This window comes from Ambystoma mexicanum, chromosome 9 (assembly GCF_040938575.1).
Source record: "Ambystoma mexicanum isolate Mex_15411 chromosome 9, UKY_AmexF1_1, whole genome shotgun sequence".
NCBI lineage: Eukaryota > Metazoa > Chordata > Amphibia > Caudata > Ambystomatidae > Ambystoma > Ambystoma mexicanum.
This window is the reverse complement of record NC_090931.1, coordinates 570,554,669-570,579,165: the sequence shown is the minus strand read 5'-3', so window position 1 is coordinate 570,579,165 and position 24,497 is coordinate 570,554,669. Positions and strand designations below refer to the sequence as shown.

At 43.3% G+C, this 24,497-nt stretch overlaps 1 protein-coding gene across 1 annotated transcript in view; it reads right to left on the bottom strand.

Annotated features, from left to right (window-relative positions):
* TLCD3A (TLC domain containing 3A) overlaps window positions 1-24,497 on the bottom strand; it is a 453,616-nt gene that overhangs the window by 409,493 nt on the left and 19,626 nt on the right. The window contains exon 2 of the mRNA XM_069615169.1: window positions 13,041-13,127. Within this exon, the coding sequence (XP_069471270.1) occupies window positions 13,041-13,127 (87 nt within the window). The remainder of the gene's footprint in view (window positions 1-13,040; window positions 13,128-24,497) is intronic.

The following is a 24,497-nucleotide window of genomic DNA, read 5'->3' as shown; positions in this document are numbered from 1 at the left end:
AAATGGTTCAGACGCCCCAGATATAGGTGCATTTAAATCTGACCATCTGACTTTTCTCCATTGAAAAACATCCTTTAGGACCACATACGTTCCCTCGCTCTTCCCCACGGAAGGTATCCCCGTCTTCATCTGACATTTCTTGTGCCCAACTCGTGCAACTTCTCTCCTCCTCATCTCTGTTCAAAGTCAGTCTATCTAGAGACAGCTCCTTATGTTTCATACTACATGAGGCTCCCTCTGTGTCATTCAACTGAGTGCTCTCGAGTCAATTTTTTTTCCTTCCCTTTTGATTCTTTCTGGGCTTTCATTTCATGATATACTTTATCGATCGCTTACCCAATGCTCCTAGAGTCAAACTCATCTTCTAGATTTACTCTAGACGGGCTTGGTAATGACTCGTATTCTGGAAAGAATTCCTCTATGTCCTCCCATGCTACTTCTGGTTCATGATCCTTTATCTCCTTTTCCAGGCTATCAAGATCGCGTGCTCTCTGCCTTCTTTTACGTTCCATATCGTCGTCAAATTCTTTGTTTCCTTGCTTCCTCTCTAACTCTGTCTTCCTCTTTTTTCTTCATATCCCTGCTCTCGTTTGCCCTGCGTATCTCTATCATTTCGTCTCTGTATTTTCTTATCCCTTAACTTCTGTTCCTCCTCTTCTATTTTTTTTCATTCTAGCCTTTCCTGCTCATCGATTGCTCTCTGTGGTCACTTTTTTTGCTCTTCTGCTCGCTTGTTTTCTTGACTGCTCCTTTTGATATAACTGCTCTCGTCTTTGCCTATCCTTCGTTTTCGCTCCTTCGTATTTTGATAGTTCCTCTCTTTATCTCTTTCATCTGCGTGTCTTTATCTTCCCTGTCTTGCATCCTCAATGCCTTTACCATAGAGTTTAAGCAAAATCTGGCCACCCATCCATTAGGTCTGTAAGAGCGCTATCTTATCAGCTTTGTCTCTTTCTCCCTTCCATCTCTTTATTTCTCTTCCTAAATCTAGAGTTGTGCTTGCTCGATCACTTCTCTCTTTATCACATCTCTCCTTGTCCCTCGGACCTTAGAGATTACATCTCTCTCAATATCTTTGACTGGACCCTTGTCACTACTTTGCGTAGGCGACTCATGTGCCGGGTTGCTATACCCCGTTACTGCCTTAAGCTCCCTCAGTGGGTATAACCCATCGTCTTTCGTACTGTCATCTTCTATTTCAGCCGTGGCATGGGGTAGCAGAGGGCTCCTCACTCCCCTCTTTGCATACATTAAGTATCCAATCTACAGGAGGCGGTTAATCTCGCCCCTCTTGGTACATCTTCCAAAGCTCTAGGCTAGCTAATCGCTTGTCTAACTTTTATCCCATGTACGCTGCATGCAAATATGTCTTCATATGCTGCAGGACTGCCTCCAATAGTGACCCTCCTTGCGGCCACTGCATAAACTTTTTTCTGCGGTTCCTTTAACCAATTCTGCGCTGTACTGTCTAAGCTTAGGTGCATGTTTCGGCAACTGCTTGCAGAGATGCACAAGTGAAGTAATATCCTCCATTCTCAACTGTTTTAAGCTTGCTTTAATCACAAATTTAAAAAATACATTTCAGAAAAATAATACAATATGAGCGAGCACCAATCGTCGCAAGCTCCAATCCCTATAATGAACATTTTTACTTTAATCTTGCTATAAAAAAAAAAACACCAAACAATCAATTAATTTTTCCATTTATCAATTTTCAAAACCACATAAAACAGACAGACCTGACCGGTCACATATATCTCCTACGATCTGCTCTTTAAGACTCAATTTGCCCTCTAAAATACTCCATACGGAGTGTAAATTAACCTCTTTAGATTCACCTTTAATCGAATCCGTTGTCTACGTCATCCGCTATGGGACTCTAGGTTCAAATTTCTTCCGATACGTTTGTAAAAAACGCAGGCCAGGGCATATTCTCTTATCATAGCCTCTCTCACGATATTCTATTGCTTGGCCACACTCAAGTCAATATCTCATTCCCCATATTTATAACACTCCTTATTCTCACACTACGTTTATTCCCGCCACCCTCCGTTACTCACTTCTTCACTCATCAGCCATGCTTTTGCCAACTCACTCAGTTTTTACTCACGCTCTCGTTTTCATCTTCCGACTTTCGGGATCGAACGATCGATCAGCCTCTCGTGAACGTGGGAGGGGATTCCGTAGAAACCAGGGGACCCGTCACACCCAGCTTGCAAGGCTTTTTCAAATTATATTAACCACTATCTACAGGGAGCTTCACGTCCTTTCAGCCGAATGGTAAAAGTCGTCCGATATTTCCGTAAACTCTAAAGTTTACACATGTCGATGGCTCTCAACCATCGTCTGCTACCAAGTGAGGTGGATATCCCAGCCCCTTTGATGAGTAGCAATTACCCTGGAGATGGATGGGGGGGGGAATGCAGATTTGTATTCATACATCAATAACTGAAATGACTCAGGTAGTTGGCAAAAGGAAGACTCTTTTAATATCAAGTATCTGGCAAACTACAAAAACCTAAAACAGGTGACTGGCTCTGGGTGAATTTCTAGGTATACGATCCATACTAGTCTAAAAAAGTGTGAATATGTGATTGGTTACTTAACATCAGGAGGGGCAACTAAGACCTCCCCTAAACATGGCCACTATGAACGTCACTAAATAAAAGACGTCCCATTGGTTTACACAACTATAGGACCCCTAAATACGCAGTCCTCTACATTTGGTTGGCACTCTAACCTCTGTCAGTACTTTTCTACCTACGCCTAGCAGCATGCAGGCTGGCCACCCAGGTGTTGGTGAGCTCGCCTTAACCATTTCTACCCACCAATTAGCATATCAATCCATCATCACCTCAGTGGTCTACTGTTAATTAGGCTTTGAAGCTCGGCCTTGAGTGTTCTTAGCTCTGAGAAATTTAGGGAGTGAAAAGCATGGTCTGCCCTCGTGCGTAGGTGTGACCATCTCGTTCGTCCAACTTCAAGCTTCCATGTGACTAGAGACGATGGAATCGAGCCTTTTTGTGCATTTTAATAGACCTCCGACGTCTTCCTTGTTATGTTCATGCCTTCTGAATAGGAGGTCTGTTCTTTCACACGATTTGTATCCAATGTCAGTTTGCTCCAGTTTGATAACTCCTTGGCTTCTTGGCTCATCCAGCTCTGTCTGCTGGGATTCACTTTGTAATTCAATTTGCTTTTTAACTGTGAAACACTAGAAATGAGGCCTACTTGCTACTGTCCAGCACTGCTATAATGCATAGTGGAAACATCCATCCTTCACTTGTCCATAGGTATATATGTATATGTTGGCGCTTACCGCAATCTATTCACTATAAAGGCAGCCTTAATATTACTTAATCTGCTTGCATTTCTCTTGCATCTGTACACGTGTAAAATGACTTAATGTCTTCATCTATTTTTGTGGCATATGCTTCTTCAGCTTGATCCCAAGATGTCACTTATTCTATAAGGCGTCAAGAAAGTATCAAGGATATCTGCATTCTCTGGTCTCTGCATCTCTTCGAAGTACGTCATCTCAGCTCTGTGTGACGCATACTGCCGATGGCCGTTACCATTCTTCCTTGCAGTTTATTGGCTCTGCTTCTTCAGGGATTTCAGTCAAATGGCCATCATATTTTCTTGTATCCAGGTATGGTTTTCTCAATGGGAACCTTGCCTCCAGGAGTCTTTTTGCTGTCTGTATTTTCACGGTACTGCACAGAGTCCATATTCTGACCTTTGTTGGTTCAACTGCTCTGTGTAGTCCCATACTCTGGTTTCCAACATACAGGTAAAAGGGGCGGAACGGCTGTGGTGGGGGTAGTTGGCTCCTCCTCTACATATGAGCATGTGGAACTGCTAGGCCTAAGATAAGACATGGGTGTTACTTAGCGTGTCCCTGAAGGAAGGGTTAACTTAAGTGTTGGCAATGGGTAAACCAGGATTTCATGCAGGGGTGGATTTTTATTTTTTTCATTGAGGATTAGGCAGTTCACCCTGGGAAAGTAGACCATAGTGTAAACGTTGGAGAAAATGGGGTAGACAGAGAAGGACATCAGGAAGGGAGTGGTACAAGTGTTAGTCTGAAGACCACACTGCACACACAGGGAGAGGCAAAGAACAAAGGGACAGCTCAGGACACGAAAGTGGGATGAACCTAACAAAAGACGCTCTAGTGAATGAAAACTGGCAGTAGCAGGAGGGTGGAGGTTAGCAAAGTATGAATAGGAGAGCAAGAGGCTGCCACAGGAAAGCAAAACTAATTGTCCCAACAGTTATCACCACAGTGCAAGGCAAGGGGGCACTGGGAAGTGTAGAGAGGAGATGCAGTTTTAAGCAAAACCAGCTAGACCCAAAAAGAGGAGAACATAGAGAGCAAGTCCTGGGTTATGAAGATAATATGGATACAAGTGTTTTGTGAATGGACTTTGGCTGTCAAACAGTGATGAACTAATCTGAGTGACATTTACAATCTAAATGCAATCAAAATGAATCCAAATACAAACATTATCTCCCACAACCTTCAATTGAGTCTCTCATCCTGCCTTTGATGACCTCACCTAAGTTCAGGTCACAAGTCTATCAGCAACATGATTTCATTGTTGCTTGCAAGATTTAAAAAGGATAGGCTGTGCGCTCAAAAGATGCAGGCGTAAATCACTCCTACCCATAGATAAAGATATATATCTGATGCCACACTGTCACTACAAATCCTTGATTCAACATTTCAAACAAATCATATTACTCTGAGTTTTCAAAGTCAAGAACGCCCAAAAAGAACTATTCAAGGTACCGACTGAATTCTCCAATTCATCAGCCTCAGACTCCTCCTACATCTCTTCTCAATAACTTTGATGACAGTTCCTATTTTCCAAGTCAAGATGGAAATTCAGCTGAACAACTTAAGGAACCCAACTCCCTTAACCAGCACTATCCCCATCAATTCCAGAAATCCACCTACTTCCAGCATACCCCAACTTTCCATATCTTTGAACTATCACTGCTGATCCTTTTAACACATTATTCACCATACACAATTCCTTCCGTTCACCTTTTTTAAAGTTTTTTTTATTGTTTTTGCAACAACTAAAATCACAGCAGTTCACCAATCCAAGAGGTAACTCCCAGAGCCCTAACTTTTAACAGAATCCTGTGTTCCATATAAAAAAAAGGCAGTCCATGTTGAAGTCCTTGATGACCAGCAGTGCGCTCAAACACATCAGTAATACCATGCAAGCCTCTGTTACTGCATTTCAAGTTAGGGTTTTTGTGCAGCATCTTATCATCAAGGAACTCCCGCCACCTCTGCCACCAATATTTCGAAATGCCCGACCTTCTCTGTACCACTCCAATAAGTGCTCATAAATAGACTTTAATACCAACCCCCACAGTGCAATGATCAAAGCTATGGGACCGGAGCAGCTAGCATATACCAACCGATTAATGAATACTCTGATCTTGTAGAATCAACCTGCGCTTTAGAAATCATATGTTTGTACGGTCCCCAAATATCACTATGTCTAGCCCTCGGATACACCATGGTTTCATATTCTGTTTCACTATCATTACAATAAAGCACATCTTTTTCCCTCCATTTTTCCACTGTAGGAGCACATCTCCCTCCCTAAGTCATGGCCACTGTTCGTCTTACGAATACTACTAAAAGTCCCATTAACCTTCTGACATTACGAGAGACATTCCCCGATATATTCCAGCAAAGCCACCAATGGAGAAGGCGCCACTTGTTCCCTATCTATGCCAGTCACTACAGAGAACACTAATTCACAAAACCCCATAACGCGAGGACAGCTCCATGATAAGTGAAGAAAATCAACAGGTGAGAATAGGCATCTCCTACATTCATCTGAGGTATCTGGAAAGAAAACACGTAACATCACTGGGGTGTAATACAGTTGGTGGATATATTTGAAATGTAATAATTTGTACGCGTTCACCTCTTGGCTGTTCCTTGCAAAAATCTTCATATCCGTCCAACCTGCAATCTTCCATTAGCTCCTTGACATTGTGAACCTTTCTCTCACCTCTAGCATTGCCCTTCCTCCCTAGATAGTATCTCTGCGCATAAACTAGAACTATACCCGTTAGATCTCCCAATTACAGACTCATCTCAAACCGCCACTTCCTTGACAAGCTACTTAAACAAGCTGCCTCTGATCTGCTTTTGTTCTACAGAGAAAGCAATTGCATCACTGACCCATATCAAGCAGGCCTATGACCCAACTGGAAGGCAGAGTTGCCCCTGGTCTCCCTCCTACAGCCAGAACCTGTTATTCCCACACATTTGTAAAATATCTATAACCAAAGCATGAATGTTTGTAACTTATGATGCTGAGAAATAAATACAGTTAGTAAAAAAAAGAAATATATAGATCTATAACCAGAAGTACAAGTGTCAAGTAACAAGCTACTAGCCTGGCATTCAGAGTCTCTTGCCTCCTCAGCTCTTCACATACGCACAGCACACCATTTCTTACTCACCAAAAGTAATTACCACTAGCCAAAGGCTATTGGCAAGGGCACATTCTGAGGCCTTTTATAACTGAATGTGCTTGATTTGGTCTTCGAATTTTATTAAAGAAAATACCCAACCATTTTTTTAATAAAAGGGTGTACGGATTGCAATAACCCCATAAATCCTGTAAAACTTGGCATGGTGAAATGTTTGGACGAGTCAAGTGCATGTAACATTTAATGCGGATTGATAAAAAAAAAAATATATATATATATATATTTCTGAATTAATTGAAATTTCACTAACAGCATGGATACAACAACCTCACCAAGCTTCTTCAAGTGCCAGATCTCACCAAGACTGGAACAAAATCAGAGGTTAACAGGACTTGTTAGCTGTACTACTTGCAGCACATTGACAGTAGTTTGTGTTGTACGTTTTCAACCAATATGTTAATACTTGATTTGAAGACATCTGCATGGGCATTTACGTTACTTTACTAAATCTATGTACATCGTACTTCTGCATCCCTAGTAGGGTGAATTATCATTACTCTCTGAGGGCATTGCTTTCTTGCAATACTTCTCGGTCAGGGGCATATTGTTGTTCCACAAGTCCCCCAAATTAGTCTGCTCCTTGATTAGCGTCTCTGGCAGAGGTGGTACTTACTGGGTTGCAAGCACTAAACTCCCCACGCGCCCCATTAACCCCTTTGTCTGCCTGTGCAACACTGCAGGCTAGCTTACAATCGACCCATCTGTAGTATTTGGTGTCAGTGGGAGCAATGACATCAGTGCTGCAATGCACCATCTGTACCCTACAGATGCCAACAGGGAACTTGATTTAACTGATGACCATTGTTTCTCTTGTGGCACAAACGTGTTTCTGCTTCGAATACTGTTTCTACTTAATATAAATGTAGTTCCTGCTAAAGAAGAATAAAGTTTATTAATTTTATTTTTTGGAAAGCTATACATACTACCGTTTCGGCAGCCTCAGATAATCAGTGCCTGGGAGAGGAGAGAAAACAAACACGCACACACCCCCACACCCTCCAAATCCCAGTCCAAAATGTGGAACTCTGCTGTCAACCAGGCAGACGCTGGAGGGTGAATTTGTTGGCATGGGCTGTCCTGGTGAATATCAGATCATTCGATAAACCCTACCGGAGGGTGAACCTCTCAGTAAGGAAGGTTTTGGGTCCAGTCTGACAACAGTATCAGTGAATGAGCACAGTAGTGTTACTAGATGAGGAAGAAGGATATCCATAAAGGGATGGGGTGTAAACACGAAAGCAGAGCGCAATAGTAAAGTCTTTACACCCCTTCATCAACGATTGGAGATATGCCAGGAGAGTATTTCAAATTCTTCAGCCGTGAGCATGGAGAAATCCGCCCAGGTTTGCCATTTTCGGGTGCCTGAAATGATGAGTACAAAATTAAAGGAGGGTGGCCCAAAGCCTGGAAGCACACACTTCAATGCTGACTTAATGTCGCACTGATGATTGCAGAGAAGGATGATCCAAGCAGCATGATTTTGAACTTGTTTAAGTTTCAAATGTATCTTTTCTAGGAGCTCTGTATAAAAAGATGTTGTAGTGGGCAAAGGTGGAAGACACTACTACCAGAAACCATACTATTTTGTGAGGTTACTGCAGGACAAGGACACCTCAGCAGACTTACAAAGTAGAACCTGCTGTTAACCACATTCACCTTAGCGAAAGAGGTTCCTATCAAACTAAACACCCCCAAATTGTACTCTTATTGGGTGGGCATTAAATTTGGGCCTCGAGTAGCATGAATAAGATCTTGACCCACAGAAACAGAGCATATTCTGTTTTTATCCAGTGGTAACCTAGTTCAGGCAGTGTAACATGTCTTGAATCTGGGTGTCATCAGCATACCTGTGATGATCGATGCCATGAACTTCAATAGTGCAGGCCATTGGGCCATGTAGATATTGGAGATCGGAAAAGGGGCGAACCTTTGGAGTTCTGGAAGATGCCAAGTTGAGCTTGTTTTGGTAAGTGTTTTGAAAAAACAGAGCAAACCAGGTGGGGGCTATGATGTTAAAAGCTGCTGCGAACTGTGGGATCCCTGCAAATGAATTGCCACGATTCTGAGCAAAAAAAAGAAAATCTCTTCTGTTGTTCTTACCTTCATTTCAGTGCCACGTCTATGCCTGCATACTGACTGAAAGTAGAAACAGGTCACTGGAATACAGTTAAGAGGAGGGCTCATTAAGGGTCATTACTTTCAGTGTTCGTGCTGAAATGGATCAGCAGTTAACCAGGCTGCCAGGATCCGTACATGTACTTTTAGGAATGATGTAATGATGGCATGTTGCAGAGCCCAAGGTACTTTGCCAGAGAAGGGATGCACTGGTGCATTTTGTAATGATGGTGGCGAGTGTGGGTTGGCCTAGGTGGATGGCACCTTGGTGTTCCAATAGTTGGATGGAGATGAGGTTTTGTTAGTGAAGTTAGGGTCTTTCTGATGTCTGCCCCTTGGGGAATGGAAAACGCACAGAGGGCTGTTTGGCAAAGTGTTTCCATGAGGCAGACCATGCCACTTGATGGCCCCTCAACTGTGATGTTTTGTGGTAATTAGTCAATGTTGTTCGCAAATGAGGCTATTTGGGTTATTACAACAATGAATAGTTGGGACAGGCTAATTATGTGTTTATCTAGGACTCACCACTTTCATGTGGACGAGCTATGTTGGTAGCATGAGGGGCACTGAGGCTACCAGTTTAGCCATTTGATTGTTTTAATGACTCCCTTTCAGAACTGTATCTGAAACCTTTTAATTTATAGCCAATATATCAAGAAAAATGTGTTTTAAAATATGCCAATTTGACTCATGCCTCAAAATCTGCTCTGGACAATAGCCCCTGGCTAGTAATAATTGACCCTTTGTAAGAAATGTGTGTTGTGGGTATGTGGAGAATTGAGGGGGGTGACTTTGTGCAAGGCTAGTAATATGCTCCTTGAAATGGTTACAACCCGATTAGCAGGAATACAAAAATAATAAAGAAATCTAGACGAGGAAGACCACTACATTTCTCTATTCTATTGGAAAGGATCGAGTACCTTTCACAGCTGGCTCACTCAGAAAGATAGCTCGTTTGCAAAATGGCCAACTGGCCCCTTTGCATAAGAATCATCTTTACCCAGACCGGCTTTTTTTTGTAACCCAACAGCACTTTAAATGCTGGGACTTGTTCTTTCACTTTGCCCTTTATAGGTAAGATCCCACTAGCCCCCGCTTACAAGATGCTGTTTGCTACAAAGCCAGGACTGGTTTGATATATTTTTTTAAAAAAATATTTATTGTTTTAGTTGAATTTACAACTTTTTCAATTTACAATTCATTTTTCATCTTTATCAATTGTCTCAAATTTCCAGATGGAGAAAAAGAAAAATGTATTTCATAGGCAGTTAAAAATATTAAACATCCTTAAATAGCATAATATCAACATATTCATAATTGATTGATAGGTAACATTTGCTACACATAAAACATATTACATAAAATTCATTTTTAAAATTATCTAAAAAATGTAAATAAAGTCAATTGGCAGTGAACATATACACATGGTCATTTGTTTATATATGTAATTGTAACTAGAATACTCATAGTTTTCATGTCGAGATTCTAGGATATATAGTAGTACGGATATCATTAATCTAGTGATAACAATTTTAACTCTTTCAGGAATTGAATATCGATAATCAAAGAGGTATTAGCAGTGTTAAAAATTCAATCACACAATTCTTCTTTTGATATTAACAATCTGTATCTAAAATGTTTATATAAATACCGCATTCTAATATCCAAAAGTGCTGGACATTCAACCAGAAGGTGTCTTGTAGTTTCTATAGTATCACTTTCGGTACAATAAGAGCAAATTCTCGATAGGGGGGCTAAATGATTAATCAAAGCTATTTTATCTTCCGTAGGCATTAAATTAAACCTGAACCGTAAGAATGTATCAGCATATTTCCTATCAGGGAATTGATTAGATACTGAGGGAGGACATCAACTGCTCGTAATTGAAATGCACCTTTTTTATAAGCCTGGTATGTACCAATTTGTTCGATAGTACTGATCCAAATACCTTCGCCAAAGTTTCAATTTGGCTTTATCAGGAAAATTTAGTAACAATTCTAGCGGTATATCAGCATCATTCAAAATTGATAGACAGCAGTTTTTCCATTGTAACAATGGTTTATATAATGGTTTCTCAAGAGCATTTTTTAAAACTGGAAATAGGTTCATATCTAAATCAGTGGCAATTAGGCATTTTCGATACAAAGATAACATAAACCAAGAAACTGTAGCCTTTAGTGATACAAGACCTAGTTTGAATCTAATGAGGGCAATAGGAGTACATACTGGTAATGGTAGAATATGTTTCCAGGATAAGCCCTCAACATAGTCCGATTTTATATATTTTATGTTAATTTTAGTTTGACTACCATAAGTTATTATAGGGACCACTTTCTGCAAATAGAAGATTCTGGCTGGTATGATCGAAGGTTTTCCATAGTTCTTTTTTAATGCTTTCCCTTGAATAGCAAGCAGTTTCATTTTGCTAACCATTTCGTCTTGGTACAGAGAGTCAAGCAAGTGCGAGTTAACATTAACACCTAGATATTTATATTCTTGGATCACATCAAGGGAACAGTTTCCAAATTTCCAATTAAAATTAGTTTTTGGTGGTAAGCGACCGTGATGGAACATTATATTTGATTTTGCAGTATTAATTGTTAATTCATTTTTCAATGTGTAGTCATAGAGTGCTGTTAATTTCCTTTGCAATCCAATTGGGGTTCTATCTATTATCACTAAGTCATCAGCGTATAATAGATATGACATTTCACAACCATCAATTTTTGGAGGGAAGGATTGCACAGAATTAAAAAAACAGTGCAAATATCATTAATATACAAATTAAATAGTATCGCCGCAAAAGGACACCCTTGTTTTAAACCAGAGTTTGTTCTAATTGGCTTTGATAGTAGTCCATTCGATGTAAGTTTGATTCTTATAAAAGTGTCAGAATAAAATGTAGTAATTAAGTATCTAATGTATATGGGACACTTAATGTCACTGAGCTTCTTCAATAAAACTACTCTTGATACCGAGTCAAATGCGTGTTTAAAATCTATAAAGGCCATAAATATCGGTTGTTTGGATAAAATTGCTTGGTATTTTAATACTGATAGAATAAATAGATTTAGACCAGTGCCAATACCAGATTGATTGATGTCAAAGTGTCGCTCTTTATTCAGCCATTTAGTGAAATCTCTAAGAATTAGTTTAGCAAAAATGTTCCCTGGGACATCTAGCAGTGCTATCGGTCTGTAATCCACAGGTTCTGATCCATTTCCTTTTTTAAATATCAGGATAATAATTGCTTGTTGCCATGACGGAGGAATTTGATTTGTGTCAACGACTCTTAAAAATTGATTTTAACACATTTGATATAACTGGTGACATGGGAAAGTTGGCAAATGTTCCTTTCATGTCCATGTGGTGTTGTCCCTGAAGAGAAAGCAATGCCCCAAGCAAGCATGGACCCAACCTCTCAGGATTGCAATCAAAGCACTGCAACCACCCACTACAGCCATGGAAAAATTTGCTTACCCTGGGGTGTGGAAGTTGGGATAATTAGTTATTTTAGTTTCTGTGAGAGCCATAGCTGCCATGTGGCAATACATCACGTGGACTTCAGCCAATTCTTCTATAGCCAGAATACTTTGCATGCTAGGAATCGCAGTCCTTTAATTGAAAAAAATAACTTCAATTTGCATGATTGACCTTGTAGTTTAGTTTTTTCCATAATGTGCATGGGGGTTCGAGTGCCACCATGCCATCTTGAAAAAAGTTACTGCCTAGGTTATGAATGGTTATCCCCATTACGGCAGCTCCCCTTACTCGCATCAGGTGTCATGTAAGGTGACAAGGGAGGGTGTGCTGTTTAGTGCGGGTCAAAATAACAAATATGCGAGATACAGACACCAACAGCCTGATTCACAAAAGCTATTTATAACGGCGCAATCCCACTGGCCTCAAGCCCAGGCACTGCATCTCTCCAGCCTTAAAAATTCAAATCCCTCTGCATCATCCATAAGGCTGTCTGGGGCCGGAGACCACGCTATCTACAACTAGCTCTTACTAAATACTCTCCTTCAGATCTTTACCCTCCTTCTGCACCAACTCTCTGAGCGTCAAGCACTTCGATAAACAGCCTCTCCCTTCCTCTTGAGCCGGACTGCCTCAAATTCCAAAAGCTCCTCAAGACTTCCCTCTTCACCTCCTCCTTCCCCCGCTCCCTCCTTTGCTAATCCCCAGTCACTGAGATTGGTGACCAGGGCCCTTATGTGGCCACTTAATTACTTAATGTATAAGCGCCTTAAAAGTACAATGAAATTAAATTGGCAACCACTCTGTGAATCAGACCTTACGTGTCTAAAGACAACAAAAGCCTCCAGTGCAGGTGACAGCAATTTCACACAAACACCCCCACTGCCCCCCCATGTGCCGGATAGATAAATTACCTGTCATACTTCACATCCTTGTTGCATGAACTAATGATGATAAGTCCGGAGGCAGTAGCCAATACAGCTTGAAGGGAAGACACAAGCCTAGACAAAACAAGAGCGAAAAGCAGAAGGCATCAAAACACAGTTAAATTCCAATAAAAATAATCTTGTTAAAAACAGTTCTAACTCGCTTCTTCCTCGCTGTGCATGGAGCACCAAAGTCAAGAATTCCCTAGTGAGATTTATTTAAATGTCTCAAAATTAAACTCCAGCAGAGAAGCGTTGATAGTGTGCAAGATGGTTCAATTGGTTAAGCAGAAAGTGTTCAGATAAGCCCGTACTCGCTCCCCTTTTCCCTCTCTCCAATTTTATCTACACCATTACCTTCCTTTTCTGAATCAGCGCCAAAGACCTTGCTACTGTTTTGATGTATTTCCCACCGGGAGAAGATTGTTTTGTGTCTTATTATTTTGCAGAGTTGTGTGTTATATAAAGCGCGTTATTGCTGCCTGGGATTAGGTCCACGTTTTACAAATACCTATAATAAATATAGGTAAACAGAGGTGGCCCATCCTTTAAAATAATTAGCAAGGAGCTTGGTATTCACAGCTGAAGCTGCAAGACTGTAGCACTAAGGGCTATATAAACATTGTGTTAGTACACCGACTTCTGGCTAAAGCTTTTGCTTTCTGTACATCATTCGCATGGGAACATTTTAATTCCATTTAAAAGTAACGTCGCAAATACCACTAGACAAGTTGCAATGTTCGCAAGCATCCCATTGTTTGCCAGTGACTTTTGCGCAGTGCCCAAGGTCAGTTATCCAGGACGCAGTGTTTTACAAATGACTCTTCACACGATGATGCAACCTTGTTTTGCTACTAAAGGCCTCGTCATGAGCATGGCAGCAATGGTATAACCTATTTTAAAAACGTCCTATTTTCAAAGTGTCACCTTATCACGGGTTATGTCAAGATGCACACAGACAGTATTACTGTATGGGTTATTTAGCCTTTGCAGTACTTTCTGTTAACATAATGTCGAAAATATTTTATCTGACCCCAATTCATAATTAGGTAGTATTTCAAAACGAGGAGCTATTCAAGTTATCACCCCTTTATTTTTATTGATCAAAATAGTACATTGCAGCTTAATAAAAAACTTTTAGTACAATTCAAACATTTTCCTACTATACAAAGACACATTTAAAAAAATGCCAGTTAAAGTACACAAGAGAAATTCAATTAACAAAAAAATTTTTAAAAATCATTTCAGTGCTCCCCCAAAAACGTTGTACAATGATAAATTAGTCCCTCAAAATATTTAAACCATAAACAAGGACATACAATCCTGGGTAACATCTAAACAAAAGCTAGCAGGATGGATCTTCTAACAACTTTCAGGGCTTTGCAATCTATCACCATGTGTTTGGCAGTTTCCAGCTTGGACTCACCACACAGTCAATACTCACGTGTATTCAAGGGTAATCCCAAAAGTTCCCAACCTGCTTCTTAGGTAGAGATCAAATTAAATGTAAGCCTTAAATATTTATCAATGATCCAATTACAAGGAGATGCAGTAAAATAATCCCCAACCTTCGGCGACTGCAAATAACAATCAATGTATTCCACCGATGAAGATTTGGTTGCCAAGTTAGTCAGAGTTTGCTCCAAGTCCACTGTGTAGACCATTCTTTTATGTCTAGTGGTAACCTTATGGGAAAGGTATTCAATAGGGGTCATGCCGAATCTAATAAACCAGGTCGCCAATTCCCCATGCATCTTATATATGGTAACGTCTCCACAGCCCAGGATAGTGGACTCAATTATCTACCCATTAATGTACTGTAAAGAGTTATATCCACATGCAAACTTTCGTTGGTTAATTTCAGTAACCTGCTTGGGACATAAAGATAATTCGCAAGCCACCGCATATTCCTACATCTGACGTGATCAGCATTTGTCTTATGCATTGAAGCCTGATAAACATGAAATTGCTGCAGGCACAGCTGTGCGTGCATGTAACGGGTGGGTGGAGAGATACCTAAAGTACTTGGCAGGACAGTGACAGAAAGTAGTTGTTTGAGATGCATTTTCTTTCAATGCGTCTTTCATTTTTGACAGTACAGTTGTAAAACAGTGTTCGGTGGGGTGGTGTATTGGAAGAAAGGCAGGATCCAGGTATGGGTTTGTGTTGTGGGGGCACGGCATGAGGGTGGGTATGAGCAGGAGCAGAGCTCCACTACTTTTTTGTACACTTTGACCCCTGCAGTTAATTTAAGGTTAGTTGCAGAAAAGCAAGTCCAAGATAACAAATCAACCGAGTAAAGTTCCTGCCTTAGTTAATTCAAGGGAAATGTTAGCAAGACAATAAGTTAAAAGTAAAACGGGTGCTGGGCTAGCGAAAAGTAAATGGTGTGCTGGAAGACGAAAGAGCAGAACCAGGTGTAAGGTGAAGGTAAGCCTATCAAGAAGCAAGGGTGATATTTATTTTTAAAAAAGATTAACGTTTTTTCCCCATGAAGTATGGATGTTTTTTTCTTGAGCTGGAGTACGGCATACCAGATAAGAGCATCTGCTGAGTCCAAAGTTTACTCACCAGATCTTTTTTTCCTTGGAGGGGCAATGGCATCAGCCCGGAAGTGGAAGATCTCAGGAGTTTATGCGTCTTGGTTTTAGCAATGATGTAACCCAGACCACAGCCCGACAAAGCTCTGTGCAACACACAGAGGGACATTTCTTCAAGTTGGACCAGTACAGGGTAAAAAGAGCTTGGTTGCTGTGGTCACCTAGTTCCAGGTCAAGAACCAATTGACTAGCCTTATTTTGAATCAGCTGATGTTGATGGGTGAAGTGTTTCGCGGGCCCAAGGTAGAGACTGTTGCTGTAGTCTAAGCAGTATGTTCTCATGGATGAAGTGACATGTATTCTTTCAGATATGTTCAAGAGAAGGTGTATGAACCTTTAAAAAGAAGCCGCAAATGAGATTTTTTGGTGATATCATGAATCTGCTGAGAGAAGGACAAAATTCCATCAAAGACTACACGAAAAAAATGTGCAAAGCTGGCGAGCAATGGAGGGGGCGGGGCCCCCATGGAGGTGGGCCATGCGAAAGGAAGAAGGGCACGGAATGGTTGCACTAAAGTGGATTGTTTTAGTGTTTGCAACATTCAAGCAGCGGCTGTTTTCAATCGTCTATTGGGATAATGGAGTACGAGTTTGAGGTCCTGAATGAAAACCAGAGGACAGGGAATTCGATCCTGTGATGAGGGTGCAATGAAGCCTGAGAAAAAAAAGAGTTATCAAGTCCGAATCGGTTAGGAGGGGATAGAGCCGGAGAGGAAGGTGCTGTGGAAAATGAACAGATTTGCCTTGTCCAGCTATAAAAACACAGGTGGCGAATAAAGCGCGTACGCAAAAGCAAGTGCGAAGGAGTGCAGACGGCAGTCGATAAGGTGCCCAGTGTAAACTGGCTTGCAGTGTCTCGGTAAGCTTCTTACTGCTGCACAATAAAAATAAAAAATAACACAATCCTATGATAACGGCTGTGTGCCACCTTGCATTGGTAACAGACACAATGGAGGTCATTACAAGCTACCAGTCTGGAAACACTGTGCCGGTAACACAGATTACCGGCACAGTTTCTGGACTGCTGCAGTGCCCCAGTACGACCCGCAAAGCCACGTTGCCACTTACATGGGCCACTGTGCAACCGCAGCCAACAGATCTGTGAACTGTAACCCCGGCAAGCCCAGAAGGCCGTGCCAGACAAACCGGCGCGACGCTACCAAGGCAGCATTACGACTGCTGTCTACACGGAAACTGTGGCAAAAAATGCCATTGTCACAGTGTAAACCCCGCTGAAACACTGGCAGCACGGAGCAGGCGTTAAACAGGACCAGGTGTCTAACAGCCCACAAGTGACCCTAATCAGCCTAGCTGCACGCACTGAGCGTTGAAAAGGACCACACCCCACACACCTTCCAACACAACCATGCTGCCACTCGCAGCAGCAGCCATGGAGCTGTGGGCTCTGCATGCAGGGATGCACATCTATGACCAGGAGTTGCAAGAGGCGAGGAGGAGGAGGAGGAGGATGATGATGATGATGATGATGAACAATGGGCAGCAGGTAGCACCCTGCAGGCAACCACCCATACCCGCATAAGGGCCACACCCTGGACCCTGCCCGACAGTCATTTACAAACAGTATCGCCTGGACAGGGAGACCATCTGCAACATGGGGGCCTAACCAAGGACGACATCCGGAGCCTAATTGGCATCCAGACTGCCATACCGCCCCCTTGCTGAAGGTGGTGTCTGTGCTGCATTTCTTGCCCACCAGCACACTGTCGGGGAGATGCACAGAATTTCCCAGCCCGTTTTCTCCAAGGTGCTGGTGCAGGTCTGGTATGCCCTCCTGCATCATGTGTCCGAGCACATTGCCCTCCCCATAACACCGGCCCAGGTCAATGCCACCAAGGTCCATTTCCATGCCCTGGCAGGCATGCCCAATGTACTTGGAGCGCTCGACTGTACGCACATCGAGCTGGTGGCCAGACATGCCATTGAGGAGGTATATCGGAACTCGAAACTATACCACTCGATGAATGTGCACCACCCTCTGACTATGCTAACCAAAACCTATGGGGATCCAGGGTAAGGGGGCACGCAACGCAGGCGTGGGACCTGTCCATCTGGAAGTGCATGGTCATGTAAGGTGTAATCTTAGGTGGGGGAAGCTGGACTTAGACCAGATCGTGCCCCAGGTTTATCATGAGGTAGCTCCTCTTCTTGGAAAGATGGCAGTGGTCCACCCAAATAACGCTACTGAACCGATACACTTGCACGATAATATAGCCACTCTCATCGGGGCTAAATCCTCGAAGTCGGGGGGAGCCATCCGAAAGCAGACAGTGTCTGTGACCCCCCCCCCTGGTATGATAAGCATGTAGGATGGCCAAGAAGCGCTTGATCAAAGCAGCACTGAGGGAGGATGTGGTTAAAAGTAATGAATTGAAAACACAAGGACCGGCTATCATAGGCTACTGAGGGAGAAAAAGAGGGCCTGGCACGAGGATACCTGGGGTGCACTACTTAGTGCAAAAAAACAAGGGGGTCCTGGGAGTCCATCTGCCGGATATTCGTCCCAGTTACGAGAGCCTTACCCAGATTCTTCAGCTCACTATCTCACTCTGTACAAGAGTGCCAACAGTATCCCCAGACACTTTGAGTCTCACCCTAAGTTACTTGGGGAATCCAGACGTGGACCCCTTGCTCACTGGTCTTAGAGGCACAGCTCCACCCTACTGATGAGGTCCAACCAGACCGAAACACGAGTTTGGGGGATGCGGTTGGTACTCTTGTTCAGAGTAGACTTGCCTAGCATGTTGGTGCTGGTCTGCCCCGGGGCAGGCCAAAGACTGATATGTTTTGGATATTTCTCCTCTGTTAAAAAGTTAGTGAGCTAAGGAATCTGGATAAGGCTCTCGTAAAAAACTAGGCAAGGCACAAGGGTGGCCATAGACCTTTATGCAAATGAACCTCGCGTGTGGGTACCATGTTTAACAAAATTATTAATGGCTGCCTTGGCTCAGGATGGGGTGCCTGAATCCTGGACTAAAGCGGAGTTGGTACTGTTCCACAACAAAGGCCCTAGAGACCAACCCTCTAACTACAGGCAAATTTCTTTATTGGATTCCAGGGGAACCATTTTTGCTAGGGCATTATGGTTCCACCTGGAGGATTGGGTAAATACCAACCAAATACTTGATCGGCAAGCTGGGTTCTGTGAGGGATTGAGCACTGTGGATCAGAGCCGGAGGTTACGATTGATCATTGATAAGTACTCCTTTCTTAGGAATAGACGTGTACATGCATTTTATGTGGACCTGAGAACTGCGTTCGACACAGTGCCCAGACAGCGCCTCTGGGATGTCTTAAGGAGCCTGGCATTCCAGAGGCCCTCCTGTGTGCCATCCAGAGCCTGTACACTGGCAACAAGGCTGCAGTGCGATGGGGGACAGATCGCAGAACAACAAGCTGGATAAATGTGCAGAGGGGCCTCCGTTAGGTGTGTGTTTTGGCACCTAAGCTCTGCATTTTCATTAACGCGGTCATTAGAAAGGTGTTGGCCATGCAGACTGATGCCCCAGTGCTACCAGGTGATAAGATACCGGTGTTGATGTTTGCGGATGACGCAGTCTTCTCTCTTACGCCTGTGGGAGTGCGCAGGCACTGGCACTGAATGTAGCTAAGACAAATTCGATATATCTTTAAGGTCAACCCATGGGAAAAGAAAAGGTTCTCAAGCTGTCCCTGGAAGAGGGAGAGATCAAGCAAGTGGCATTTTAGGACTACTTAGGGATAAGGGTTATGGCCATTGGTAGTTGGTCCATGCAGATGGAGAAGGCATGGGCCACTTGGGCAGATATGGGGGTGCGTTAGCCAGATTCAAAGGTGAACATAGCAATGGGGCGGTACATGTCTCTTGAAGCCTATAAGGCCCAAGCAAGACAGGCTGCCATCTACGGGGCCGAGCTGTGGAGGCAGCAAGATATTCGCACACTGGGGATAGAGGTATTTAAGACCATACTTGACATTCCATCAAGCACACCTACTACGATGGGCCTCCTGAAGACCGTCATGCAGGGCATTGAGTTTATTTGCTTGCTTTGCCCAGTGCTGTACTGGATCCGACTCTGGGCCAATGCGAACTTGGTTACATTCGGGGATGCTTTGATAGAACTCCTCTCGCAGCAGGCAGGGGTTGGGGGGGGGGGGATCATGCCTGAAATGGGTTGTGCATGTCAAGCGGTCCCTCGAAGCCATGGATCTTGGGAGGTACTGGATGAAACAGAGTTTAATCACCAAGCATACAAATGACATTGTGAAAAGAGCTGCCTCTAAAACTACAACAGGAGAGCTGCAAAAGCCTGTGGATAGTCAATTTTGACAAGCTACATGAGCATTAAATCGCAGACGGAATATGAGGAATATCTTGACTGTGAACCCGAAGTGGGAAAGATCTTTATACAAAGAATTTCGATTTAGCACATTGCCATTGGCAGCCGTGACGTCCAAGCGGTGGTGGGGCGGGCGACATCTTCCTTTTGTCCTTTATGTAAAAGAACGAATGAGGACTTAGTGAATTTCTTTATGCTTTGACCGTCTACGTTGTAGCCAAGGAAGCGCTACCTGAAGCCCTTCCTGCGTTTGCGGGGTTTAAGGACCATTTCTGATGCCATGATTGCCTGCCTTATTTCCACGTATACTCCCGCTGTATTCAAAACTTGCAGGTTATTTGCGGTGATAATGATGATAATGTCTTACCTATTGAAGCAATGAGGCCACAGAGATAATCATGGATAGTAGTACAAGCTGCAAGCTTGCTCTTTAAATTGGTGATTGTTTTCATGGTTCCATGTTTTAATCAGTCTTTTCAACTTGTGCCTATCTTTTGCTCATAATTTGTTTATTGCTGAAGATGTACTGACAAACCTGTTATTTGGTCATATTTTAACTTGTTTGTATTCATCCTAATGTGCATTAATTATTTGTATTGTGTTTATCTGTATATGCTTGGCTTTTATAATGATTAATTGATCGAAATAACGCTAAATGAAACTAAACGAATGTACAGTTTTTCTGCGATGTGGATGCATCATCTCACACTGCTGTGCGCGTTTTCCTGGACCCACCCATGACTCCATGGTGCTGCGCAACAGCATGCTTCCAGGGTACATGGAGCGACACAGCGGAGAGCGAACCTGGCTGTTGGGTGAGTGAAAGTACCTACACACACGACGCATAGCATGCGCGCTGGGGCATGGGGAAGGTAATCCACTGTCACCAGTGCACACGCGGCAGGCAACAAGTAAATGTATGGACACAAACTGCATGCATGCACGGGAGTACATGGTTGGCATGTGGCACATTTGTAAACAGAAGGACACACCATCACAATCTGGGCACAGGTGGACAGGCACATGACATGCACCAAACATACAATAATGCATCACACACACAGGTCACCTACTTCTCCATGTCCACACTGTGCCCATCCCCCAACGCCTGCGCCACAACCACGCCAGTGTAATCACATTAACCTCCCAACCAGCAGCGAGTGTCACAGCGTGCAGCAAGGTGATTGGCCTGTCACAAGCGCACATTCCCATATGCGTGTCACAGGAATCTGAACAAATAAAGGATGACAGATTATCATAATGAATAAATAATGGAATATGGGACACTTCACAAAAAGAAGGTGTGTGTGGTGGGATAAAGGCAATGGCCAAGGTGTGGGTCGGTGGGAGGGGGTGCCCCCGCAATTTAAATGACAATAAATATACATTGGGTCATTTGTGCCATTCGTTGCGTCGCAGTAATCCCATGCGACACAGACCCTCATCCAAACACGGCTGCATTTCTGCAACCACCCCAATGACTGTGCCGTGCCCCCCTGATGTCCCTCCCATGCAGGTGATTCTGGATACCCCTTGTTGCCATGGCTTATGACACCTGCCAGGCATCCACAGGACCCCCAGGAGAATACATTCAACAGTGCACACATCAGGACGAGGTGCACCATCATAGAGAAGACCTTCAGACTCCTATAAAGTCAAGGCTCCGCTGCCTAAGTCGATTAGGTGGGGGGAGGAGGTTGGGGGGTGCACTGATGTACAGTCCTGTGAAAGTGGGTAAGTTCGTCCTGGCCTGTGCAATGTTACACAACATGTGCGTCAGGTGTAACATTCCCCTGCTCCCAGAATATGGACATTCCTCCAGCGGAGGGAGATGTCAGCAGCGATTCTGAAGCCGAGATACTACCGCCCCATCGCAGGAATGACAGGGACGGGCGTAAAGCCCACTGTGAACTAATTAGGAATGTCTTCTAGGCACAGAGCACAAGCTCATGTCCTAGGCCATACACCTACGTGAGACTGCACAAAAAATAAAGGACACTATACCACAAAGAAATGAATGTAACACCCAGTGTATTGTCAAATGTATACAGAACAGTGAACTGGTGGACCAACACCCCCTCCCCACTCACTATTTCCAACTATCCCTCCCCAACTTGTGGAACAATGTAAAAACCCTAGTGCACGATTGTCCCAAACCACATGTGTATCCTGGGTCCATTTATGTGGCTTCTTGCCACATGACCCGCCCTTCTGCTGCAGAGCAGACAGGTGCATGGACCGGTGCCTTGGGCTGCTCTGCTGAGAGCTCACAAGTGCGAAGTGGTGGATGGTGGGTCTGCACTGTGTCAAGGGTTTTGACCCATGTTGAATCCTTAGACTGGGTAGATGTGGGGATGAGTTGTGCCGCCCATTAGTCTATCCCAGAACAAACTAAATAAATAAATAGACTGGGTAGATGTGGGGATGAGTTGTGCCGCCCATTAGTCTATCCCAGAACAAACTAAATCAATAGACTGGGTGGATGTGGGGATGAGCTGTCGCCGCCCACATTCACGCCAGAATCCAGGAGAACTGTGCAGTTGGCACAAGACCACTTCAAAGATACAACCTTCTTGTGGGGGGTTCCACATCACCACTCTACTGTAAGGACGCCATCAAAACAATGTTAAGTAAGGGTCCTATACTATCAAGCAAAAGACCACTATTGAAATGCAGTAATTCAAGACAGATCCCAAAAATGGATGCACTACCGGTACTCACCACTATCAGAAAGACGGCGTTTTAAAAACCACCAGACTTTTGTGTAAAACTGAACAGAGGAACCCAAACCAGGCCAAGGAAAGACTTGCTAAGAGGTGGATACAATGTAAAACTATATTCTCAAATGACTTGAATGAAGTAATTATTTAATGTATATGTAAAAATTGGAAGTTTTGATTTAAACTGGGAACTAAAGTGACATTTAGCTGAATTCTGCCTGACAACAACCCCCGACAGGAGTTGAAACTTGATCAAACTGCATTCCCAGGCCTGGCTGCCTCCCGCTTCCCCACCAAAAGGAGATGACACCTCTGATTACTTTAGGGGAGGGCACCTGCAGGAGGTTGAACAAAGCCTTGTCCTGGACTCAGGCAAATGTTATATTGGGGGGGGCCGTAAAGTGGCTTCCTCTTGGGAGAAGTGGGAGGAGAAGTGCCTCTGGGAGCCACCCGAGCTGGAGGCAGGGACAGACAAAAGCTTCCCCCATGTACTTTGGAACCTAAACCACACCCATCTGGGCCAGAGCATCATTTTAAAAAAAGATGGATAATTCATAGTACGGACTTGTCAGAATTATACAAGTAATATCATTATTCTGGTGATTTTTCTGTGCACGTTTTAAGAGGTGTTAGGACCCTGTAGTGTATTCTGGGTGGTTGCTAGCGGAAAATAGTGTCTTACTCCAAATGTCTGCATGTTAAAAATCTGACACTTCATCAATTAATGTCCATACTCCTTGCGCACATGTGTGTAGTTTTTGGTAAATGTCCGATATTAGTAAACCAGTCAAAAAGCGCAAAATGTTGTCATTTTTTAATGCAAGCCCCCAGGAAGATCAGAGGCGGACAAGCATGGACCATAAGGAATATATAATGTGTACATGTAATTTCAACAAATTGTGTATCTGGGAAATATGTATTTGAATCAAATATAGATTTGTGGGCAAATTGACCAGGGGAGGATCCTCTGACCCATAAACAGACCACATCATGATGACAATCCATTTCCTTCCCCAATCATGGGAGAGGGGAGAATTGGGCCAATGACAAGTAGAGAGGGGCAGGCTCAGTTATGCCACGCACACACCCACTTCCAAAACACATAAAAAGAGACTGCTGGGACAGGTAGAGAGATTCATTTTCCATTTCTGCGGAGCATTTTGATGGCCGACATCCCATCCAGACAGAGACCAGAACCAGAGACCCATAGACTACAGAACTTTGAACCTAGAAGGCCCACTGCAAGCAAAGGTATTCTCAGCAGGCCTTCAGAATCCAGCAAAACTAACCAAACTATTCAACAGCCGGGCGAGCTGTTTGAATTCTTTGCCAAGAACTTTTGCCGGAACTGCAGACCAGACCCAGACCGCTGTGAGCAGAACCAGAGATCCGGATCGCTGTGAGCAGGACCGGTGCCTGATTGACCCGCCAAGCAGAGAGAACTGCCGCTGGACGTGTTGACCAGATCCGTGACGAGGCCTGTTTCAAATTTATATTGTGGGTACCTAGCAGAACTGTGCAGAACCAATCTCTTAGTTGAAATAATCTAATGCAAACTATTTTAGCCTATTAGAACTGCCTCCTAGAAAGCTGTCATCTGTCATTTTTAAAGCTGCACAACTGTCACCTGTCAATTCTGCAGCTGCAAGCTGTCACCTGTCATTTTGAGTTTACTTTAAATCCGAAAATCTACCTTTATTAAATCATCCGGATCTTTGGAACCGTTTGTCCTAGGAACGAGATTTAACTTTCCTCTGAAAGCTTAGAATCTAAGAATCTAAGCTTTCC